This window comes from Olea europaea, unplaced genomic scaffold (assembly GCF_002742605.1).
Source record: "Olea europaea var. sylvestris unplaced genomic scaffold, O_europaea_v1 scaffold2090, whole genome shotgun sequence".
In the NCBI taxonomy this organism is placed as follows: domain Eukaryota; kingdom Viridiplantae; phylum Streptophyta; class Magnoliopsida; order Lamiales; family Oleaceae; genus Olea; species Olea europaea.
This window is the reverse complement of record NW_019238830.1, coordinates 247,272-257,122: the sequence shown is the minus strand read 5'-3', so window position 1 is coordinate 257,122 and position 9,851 is coordinate 247,272. Positions and strand designations below refer to the sequence as shown.

Below are 9,851 nucleotides of genomic sequence, written 5' to 3'. Positions count from 1 at the left end.
GTGATTGGAACAGTGCTCAAGTTATGTAAGAGTGGGGATGAGAATATATATTTCTTAGTGTGGAGAGTTAGGTTGAGAATTTCATTACCTTTGTATCTTGCCAAACCTTGGGTATTTATAGATGTAGAGCACTGTTGGATGTGGAACACGTGTATGCATCTGACGGTGTGAGGCGTCCGTTCATAGGCGTCTAGAGTGGGAAGACAATTAATTCTTTTGAGTTGAGTTGACGTAAAGTTGATACGTCACATCAACTAGACCTATGGAGACATCACATCAATTAATCATTGGAGATAGAGAGGATCTTGACATAGATATTTTTCTAAAAGTGGCGGCGGAGGGATCTGTTAAAAGAGCACTTCGGAGTGCCTAATGCTTCGGCATTAGAGGGCACTTCGGCTGATTCAGTGAATCGAGTCGTCGGATTACTTCGGAACCACTTCGAATAGCTTTGGGGAGTGGTGTGCCTGATGTTCCAAAGTGGTTCAGTTAGGGGCGTAACATTAATCAAGCTAGATTGGCACGTGTTTGATATAAAGCTGTTGCAGGCAAGTTGAGCAACGAAAATCTTGTTCAAGTTGTTGTCGGCCCTATACAGTAGATGAAAATGCATTTTTCAGTAAAACATTAAATAGAATTGGCAAGAAGTCCCTACCAAGGAGCAAGCTGAGCTAGAAATTTTGGAAACGAATTAGCTTGCACTGAACTCGCCCCATATGTAAGCATGAGCTGTCTTGCATGGTGGAAAATAATGAAAGGAAATATGTTGCCTTACTCTATTAACAAAAGAAACAATTTCTAGTATCCCTTTCTGCTTTGTTAAAAAAGGGAAAATTGCAACAGCAGTTTCTAATATTTTCATCTTTGCAAACTTTAACCCTAAGCTTCATTTTGTACTAGCAAAAGTTTAATCTTTTATAAATATGCACCTAAAGTCCATCTGGACGGAAACCATCCAAAACACCGTTAGTTGACCAGAAAAATTAAGGAATCAACATCCAATAAAATCGTCTAGAACATGGTCCAAAACACTGTCCAGAAAGATATCAACATTCAATAAAATCGTCGCGGTAACAGATAGTTTAAGAAATTTTACCAGTTAACTGATAGTGTTTTGAATGGTTTTCGTCCAGATGGACCTCAGGTGCATATTTATAAAAGGTTAGGGACATTCGCTAGTGCAAAATGAAGGTTAGGGACCGCAATTGCAATTTTTGCTCAAAAAACCAAAAGAATTTATATTTATTTTAACATTAAATAGACATCAAAGCCTAGCTAATGTAATGTTAAATTAAATGTATGGTCAATTAAATGAATTACGGCAACTATTTATTAACTAACATATAATGTGCATTGATGGCAGTTGCTCTTTTAAAGTAACAGCACAAAGGGTTTATTCGACAGATCTTTTGAAAAGTCAGAAATATTTAAGAAGTTGCTTTTCAATGAAATGTTAACATATTTTTCAACATAATCAGTTACGCCTAATTAATTTGAGGTACTCAAATTAATGGTCTGATTAATTAATTAGCACTAGGAACAAAAATAAAGAAAAAACCTTGGAATTTTTTATAGCCAAGTCCACGTGCGTCACACGCTACCTGCCATACCGTTTTATAAGTACGTGACGGGTTCACGTGGATTCAGGCGCGTATTATTAACACAATGGCTTTCACGAGAAAATCATACCACCCCAGTCAATGGTCAACGGTAAATTAAAGTTCCTTTTCAATAAGGAGTTACGGTTGAACGGAGAAAGCAAGATTTGACTTAACTCAAGCTCTGCCGTGTTTGGTTCAACTTTATAGAACATAAAATGCAACATTTAAATTATGTATTCAGACATCGATTCGATTAAGGTTAATGGTCAAAGATTAAAATTGATGGTGAAGAAAATTTTAGCATGAAACCCACCTGTTTTTCGTGGAACGTCTAGTGTTATTTTTTATTTTTATTTTTGGAGATTTTAAGCTCTTGTTTGGTTCTACCAAAAATTAGATTTATGTTAAATTGATAAAAGTTACATATCTCATTAAATTGAGGACTGGGGTGACCCTACCTGTCCCCTGCCATTCGAGACCCAAATATTATACTCATTTCGGGTTTTGTTTTCTTATTTACATTTACTTATTAAAAATGAAAAAAAATAAATTGGAATATTTAATTAAGTTTTGAGGTAGCAAACAGGTCCTTAATGTCTCAGTTACAAAAGGCAGTATTGCAGTAAGTGTCCCCTGTTGGTTTAGCGAAAATGGGCGTGCAAATGCAAAAGGAAATCAAGTGTGAAAGCTAAATCTCATCAAATGATCCACCCAATTAATAGCTCCATCTCTGACACTACCATCATTGAATATCTGTCCTGTATCTATACCTCCTTATACTGTATCTATATATTGTATTGCTCTATAAAGCTGTTAAAGACTAGACCAACCGAACCCATTTCACTGTTTCTTTTCTTCATCTGGACCTGACCTACATGTATAGCTCTAGAAATAGAGAAGAGGGTTAAAGATGTCTCAGAAATGTGATGATTTACGGTTGAGTTTGAGTTTGAGTTTGAGTTTGAGATGCCCAGAGAATGTTAATCCACCGCCACCGCCGCTGGCTCCTCCACCACCACCACAACCACCGTTTCCATTGAGCCTGTTGCAATCTCCTTTGCCTTTCATGCAGCGGCAGAATCAGAAGTCTTCAACCGCTGATCCGTTTCAATTATCTGCTGGTAAATACTGATTGGAATGGTTCATTACTTTATTATTATTTTTTTTTCCATTTTTTATATATTCTTTTTTAGTAAATCTGCTTATGCTGGATTTCTTTCAGATTATGAGTCGGTTTACAGAATCATATCTTGTGCATGTAAATCAAATCTAACGTTTTTTTGAAAAATTAATCTTCTATTTTAGATCGGCATGTTGAGGGGAGATCGTTTCTCCGGGGGATTGACATGAATAAACCGATAACTCTAACAGACCTTGAGGAAGAAGTGATGGTTTCATCTCCAAACAGTACAGTCTCAAGTTTGAGTGAGAAAAGGAGTGAGAGAGAAGAGAATGAGGCGGAGAGGGCCTCGAGTTCTATGGAGGTGGATGAGGACGGTGGCGACGCCACGGGGAGGAAGAAACTCCGGCTGACTAAAGAACAAGGAGCGGTGCTTGAAGAGACTTTCAACGAACAGAACACTCTCACTCCGGTGAGTGGCATTTTCGAAAATTTTTTGGTGGGTCAAGGGTGTTTTATTAATAGGTAATGCTTTTCATGCTAATGTGTGCTTGTGTGTTTGCAGAAGCAAAAATTGACTTTAGCGAATCAGCTAAATTTGAGACCAAGACAGGTGGAGGTGTGGTTTCAGAACAGAAGGGCAAGGTTAGTCATTTTTGGGGCTTTATCGAGGGTATTATTGTCATTCACCGAATGTTAGGCCATGGCTCCCCGATAATTGTACAAGATTAGTTAGGGCCTTCTCGAATGGAGTAGCGAAAAAGGATTCATGGCTTTCAATAATTATGTATTATCAATAAGAGCACACACGAAGAGAGTGGCAAAAAAGATCTATGTGGACACAACATTTGTTGGGGGTTGATTAAGATCGGAATGTTTTGCATTATGTACTTTGTGCTTTGGTGGTTTTGCATTTGAAATCCTATATTATTATTAACCGAGGCTTTCAAATACCGTGGAACATAAAATGCAACATTTAAATTATGTATTCAGACATCGATTCGATTAAGGTTAATGGTCAAAGATTAAAATTGATGGTGAAGAAAATTTTAGCATGAAACCCACCTGTTTTTCGTGGAACGTCTAGTGTTATTTTTTATTTTTATTTTTGGAGATTTTAAGCTCTTGTTTGGTTCTACCAAAAATTAGATTTATGTTAAATTGATAAAAGTTACATAGCTCATAAAATGTGCAATTAAAATCAATTATTAACTTTAATTTTTATCAGATTTTTAGTTAAACCAAATATAAGTTGAGTTTTTAGATTTCAATTTATAGTTGGATTGATATTTAATTTTTTAAATCAAACTATGGAATTAGTTAAGAATGGTTTGATTTTAATAAGCACCCGTTTGGCCCTCATTAAATTACATTTCATTTCTCTCTTTCCCATTTTCAACCACATAATCTTCCATAAAATAATATTACACGTACATGAAAAATTTTCCTTTTTTTTTTTCAACCATTCATTTTTCAAAAAATACTATTCCACAAAATGGGGGCCAAACGGGAATATTGTTTTGTAAGGCCGTCGTTGAAACTCAAGTTGATTTTAAAATTATTTTGTTAGTACATGTGTAATACAACTTAAATTATACATATTATTATTTAAATATTTTGTGGGATCTACATCTACTATCAATTTTCATTCACAGCATTCGTAAGATTCACAGCTTATAAATATCATCAAATATAAATTCATTTTTTTAGCTTATTAGACATGATTATTTTATAGTATCAAAAAAAAAAAAAAAAATTGTTAGGACAATGGTAGGGCAGGACTGAGGTGACCCTACCTGTCCCCTGCCATTCGAGACCCAAATATTATACTCATTTCGGGTTTTGTTTTCTTATTTACATTTACTTATTAAAAATGAAAAAAAATAAATTGGAATATTTAATTAAGTTTTGAGGTAGCAAACAGGTCCTTAATGTCTCAGTTACAAAAGGCAGTATTGCAGTAAGTGTCCCCTGTTGGTTTAGCGAAAATGGGCGTGCAAATGCAAAAGGAAATCAAGTGTGAAAGCTAAATCTCATCAAATGATCCACCCAATTAATCGCTCCATCTCTGACACTACCATCATTGAATATCTGTCCTGTATCTATACCTCCTTATACTGTATCTATATATTGTATTGCTCTATAAAGCTGTTAAAGACTAGACCAACCGAACCCATTTCACTGTTTCTTTTCTTCATCTGGACCTGACCTACATGTATAGCTCTAGAAATAGAGAAGAGGGTTAAAGATGTCTCAGAAATGTGATGATTTACGGTTGAGTTTGAGTTTGAGTTTGAGTTTGAGATGCCCAGAGAATGTTAATCCACCGCCACCGCCGCTGGCTCCTCCACCACCACCACAACCACCGTTTCCATTGAGCCTGTTGCAATCTCCTTTGCCTTTCATGCAGCGGCAGAATCAGAAGTCTCCAACCGCTGATCCGTTTCAATTATCTGCGGGTAAATACTGATTGGAATGGTTCATTACTTTATTATTATTTTTTTTTTTCCATTTTTTATATATTCTTTTTTAGTAAATCTGCTTATGCTGGATTTCTTTCAGATTATGAGTCGGTTTACAGAATCATATCTTGTGCATGTAAATCAAATCTAACGTTTTTTTGAAAAATTAATCTTCTATTTTAGATCGGCATGTTGAGGGGAGATCGTTTCTCCGGGGGATTGACATGAATAAACCGATAACTCTAACAGACCTTGAGGAAGAAGTGATGGTTTCATCTCCAAACAGTACAGTCTCAAGTTTGAGTGAGAAAAGGAGTGAGAGAGAAGAGAATGAGGCGGAGAGGGCCTCGAGTTCTATGGAGGTGGATGAGGACGGTGGCGACGCCACGGGGAGGAAGAAACTCCGGCTGACTAAAGAACAAGGAGCGGTGCTTGAAGAGACTTTCAACGAACAGAACACTCTCACTCCGGTGAGTGGCATTTTCGAAAATTTTTTGGTGGGTCAAGGGTGTTTTATTAATAGGTAATGCTTTTCATGCTAATGTGTGCTTGTGTGTTTGCAGAAGCAAAAATTGACTTTAGCGAATCAGCTAAATTTGAGACCAAGACAGGTGGAGGTGTGGTTTCAGAACAGAAGGGCAAGGTTAGTCATTTTTGGGGCTTTATCGAGGGTATTATTGTCATTCACCGAATGTTAGGCCATGGCTCCCCGATAATTGTACAAGATTAGTTAGGGCCTTCTCGAATGGAGTAGCGAAAAAGGATTCATGGCTTTCAATAATTATGTATTATCAATAAGAGCACACACGAGAGAGTGGCGAAAAAGATCTATGTGGACACAAAATTTGTTGGGGGTTGATTAAGATCGAAATGTTTTGCATTATGTACTTTGTGCTTTGGTGGTTTTGCATTTGAAATCCTATATTATTATTAACCGAGGCTTTCAAATACCGTGGTGGCCTATCTTGGTAGTTCACCATAAAAACGTGCTTGGTGACGCTTTATTGATTTCCAAAAAGTTCAAAAATAGATGACGTCTTTGGTAGAACGACAAAACAAACAATGTCATAGCAATTAATCGTGTAATTCATGCACGAGTGTCGATCACTTTTGAAATGCCTAGTCGTTTTATAGGTCACCAGGTCTCAGTACTATGACTTGTCTTGCGCTAGATGTTGAAGAAATGGTCAATGCATTATTAGAAATCAAAGTAATTTGAGCTGTTTTTTAGGACAATTTTAAAAAAATTACTAAATTGCATGTTTGGTCTCGAACATAGAAACATATGCACAACCTAGAATTATCCATTACAACGATGTTTGCCTGAATTATTAAGGATTGGTCTACTTGTACACTTTTTGTGTACATAATGGGTTATACCCCTCACATGGAGGGGGCTCATGCATAATAGATTATATGCGGGCCTCCCTCCATATAAGGGGGTGTAAAACATCATGCACACGGAAAGTATACATGTAGCATCACCCAATCATTAACTGCATTCATTCTGACTAACATTAACCGAAAATTTTATGTTTTGTTGAGGCAGAGAAGCATATACACATTTTCTGTGTAATTGTTCATCATTTACGTAATGTTCTTGAGTGATTATTGAATGACATTCAATTTGAAAATGATGCAGGACAAAGTTGAAGCAAACGGAGGTAGATTGCGAGTATCTGAGGCGTTGCTGCGAAAATCTGACAGCGGAAAACAGGCGATTGACGAAGGAGGTGAACGAGCTGAGAGCACTGAAACTTTCCCCACAGTTTTACATGAATATATCTCCTCCTACTACCCTCACCATGTGTCCTCAGTGTGAACGCGTGGCTGTGTCTTCCACATCTTCTGCAACTCGACAATGCAATCCAGTAGCGGCTCACCACCAACGACCAATTCCTGTGACCTCATTGGCTGCCATGATTCCGTCTCAACCACTTGATGCCCACTGCCACAATGCCTAGCTTCAGTGAGAAGGATTTCACTTCCTCGGGACGATGAAGTTTTGCCACCGGAAAGAGTGACCGAGGGGGATGGAGGAAGGCTCTTTTGATTAGGAGCAATGAAACCTGGTAGAGGATAGAAATAGAGAAGAGGGTTAAAGATGTCTCAGAAATGTGATGATTTACGGTTGAGTTTGAGTTTGAGTTTGAGTTTGAGATGCCCAGAGAATGTTAATCCACCGCCACCGCCGCTGGCTCCTCCACCACCACCACAACCACCGTTTCCATTGAGCCTGTTGCAATCTCCTTTGCCTTTCATGCAGCGGCAGAATCAGAAGTCTCCAACCGCTGATCCGTTTCAATTATCTGCGGGTAAATACTGATTGGAATGGTTCATTACTTTATTATTATTTTTTTTTTTCCATTTTTTATATATTCTTTTTTAGTAAATCTGCTTATGCTGGATTTCTTTCAGATTATGAGTCGGTTTACAGAATCATATCTTGTGCATGTAAATCAAATCTAACGTTTTTTTGAAAAATTAATCTTTTATTTTAGATCGGCATGTTGAGGGGAGATCGTTTCTCCGGGGGATTGACATGAATAAACCGATAACTGTAACAGACCTTGAGGAAGAAGTGATGGTTTCATCTCCAAACAGTACAGTCTCAAGTTTGAGTGAGAAAAGGAGTGAGAGAGAAGAGAATGAGGCGGAGAGGGCCTCGAGTTCTATGGAGGTGGATGAGGACGGTGGCGACGCCACGGGGAGGAAGAAACTCCGGCTGACTAAAGAACAAGGAGCGGTGCTTGAAGAGACTTTCAACGAACAGAACACTCTCACTCCGGTGAGTGGCATTTTCGAAATTTTTTTGGTGGGTCAAGGGTGTTTTATTAATAGGTAATGCTTTTCATGCTACTGTGTGCTTGTGTGTTTGCAGAAGCAAAAATTGACTTTGGCGAATCAGCTAAATTTGAGACCAAGACAAGTGGAGGTGTGGTTTCAGAACAGAAGGGCAAGGTTAGTCATTTTTGGGGCTTTATCGAGGGTAGTATTGTCATTCAACGAATGTTAGGCCATGGCTCCCCGATAATTGTACAAGATTAGTTAGGGCCTTCTCGAATGGAGTAGCGAAAAAGGATTCATGGCTTTCAATAATTATGTATTATCAATAAGAGCACACACGAGAGAGTGGCGAAAAAGATCTATGTGGACACAAAATTTGTTGGGGGTTGATTAAGATCGAAATGTTTTGCATTATGTACTTTGTGCTTTGGTGGTTTTGCATTTGAAATCCTATGTTATTATTAACCGAGGCTTTCAAATACCGTGAAGCTTATGAATAACATAGAATTATGGTAGTTTATGAAGGATGAATCAGAGTTGCCTCATCTTTGGATGAATTCTTTCACGACTGTCCAATTTTTGCACATCGGAGTTATATGATGAAAATCCACAATAATCGAAAGGCATATCGGATGTGTCAATTGCCATATGGCTGATAAATACGTGGGCTTTGAGTACAGAATGGTACAGGTTATCAAAATCGTATGTTGAATCGAATAGGTGGAGGGTCTTGTAAATCGGATCGTAAATCGTCATATTCTACTAAATATTGCTTTAAAAAGAACAAAAATAAATAAATAAAATTGAAGTTCTAACAACAAATTAACAACTGTAAGTCAATAACTAGCTTAAAATATCTTGCAGAATAAGAAATCCATCAAGCCCAACAGATAAATCGTGTAATTCATGCACGAGTGTCGATCACTTTTGAAATGCCTAGTCGTTTTATAGGTCACCAGGTCTCAGTACTATGACTTCTCTTGCGCTAGATGTTGAAGAAATGGTCAATGCATTCATTAGAAATCAAAGTAATTTGAGCTGTTTTTTAGGACAATTTTAAAAAAATTACTAAATTGCATGTTTGGTCTCGAACATAGAAACATATGCACAACCTAGAATTATCCATTACAACGATGTTTGCCTGAATTATTAAGGATTGGTCTACTTGTACACTTTTTGTGTACATAATGGGTTATACCCCTCACATGGAGGGGGCTCATGCATAATAGATTATATGCGGGCCTCCCTCCATATAAGGGGGTGTAAAACATCATTCACACGGAAAGTATACATGTAGCATCACCCAATCATTAACTGCATTCATTCTGACTAACATTAACCGAAAATTTTATGTTTTGTTGAGGCAGAGAAGCATATACACATTTTCTGTGTAATTGTTCATCATTTACGTAATGTTCTTGAGTGATTATTGAATGACATTCAATTTGAAAATGATGCAGGACAAAGTTGAAGCAAACGGAGGTAGATTGCGAGTATCTGAGGCGTTGCTGCGAAAATCTGACAGCGGAAAACAGGCGATTGACGAAGGAGGTGAACGAGCTGAGAGCACTGAAACTTTCCCCACAGTTTTACATGAATATATCTCCTCCTACTACCCTCACCATGTGTCCTCAGTGTGAACGCGTGGCTGTGTCTTCCACATCTTCTGCAACTCGACAATGCAATCCAGTAGCGGCTCACCACCAACGACCAATTCCTGTGACCTCATTGGCTGCCATGATTCCGTCTCAACCACTTGATGCCCACTGCCACAATGCCTAGCTTCAGTGAGAAGGATTTCACTTCCTCGGGACGATGAAGTTTTGCCACCGGAAAGAGTGACCGAGGGGGATGGAGGAAGGCTCTTTTGATTAGGAGCAA

At 37.9% G+C, this 9,851-nt stretch overlaps 2 protein-coding genes across 3 annotated transcripts; both read left to right on the top strand.

The window, feature by feature from the left end:
• Nucleotides 1-2,252: 2,252 nt before the first annotated feature.
• LOC111380060 (homeobox-leucine zipper protein HAT4-like) lies at nucleotides 2,253-7,276 on the top strand. 2 transcript variants are annotated; one of them, XM_023003528.1, is made up of 4 exons: nucleotides 2,253-2,722; nucleotides 2,907-3,193; nucleotides 3,287-3,366; nucleotides 6,826-7,276. In XM_023003528.1, the coding sequence occupies exons 1-4, from the start codon at nucleotides 2,512-2,514 to the stop codon at nucleotides 7,145-7,147; spliced, it is 900 nt and encodes a 299-aa protein (XP_022859296.1). In that variant the 5' UTR covers nucleotides 2,253-2,511; the 3' UTR covers nucleotides 7,148-7,276. The 2 variants fall into 2 exon arrangements, with proteins under 2 accessions (XP_022859296.1, XP_022859295.1); XM_023003527.1 differs by lacking the exons at nucleotides 2,253-2,722; nucleotides 2,907-3,193; nucleotides 3,287-3,366 and adding exons at nucleotides 4,710-5,180; nucleotides 5,367-5,653; nucleotides 5,747-5,826.
• Nucleotides 7,270-9,845, top strand: LOC111380059 (homeobox-leucine zipper protein HAT4-like). Its single transcript, XM_023003526.1, has 4 exons — nucleotides 7,270-7,498; nucleotides 7,685-7,971; nucleotides 8,065-8,144; nucleotides 9,431-9,845. Exons 1-4 carry the CDS (start codon nucleotides 7,288-7,290, stop codon nucleotides 9,750-9,752), a joined length of 900 nt encoding a protein of 299 aa, XP_022859294.1. The 5' UTR covers nucleotides 7,270-7,287; the 3' UTR covers nucleotides 9,753-9,845.
• Nucleotides 9,846-9,851: the final 6 nt, after the last annotated feature.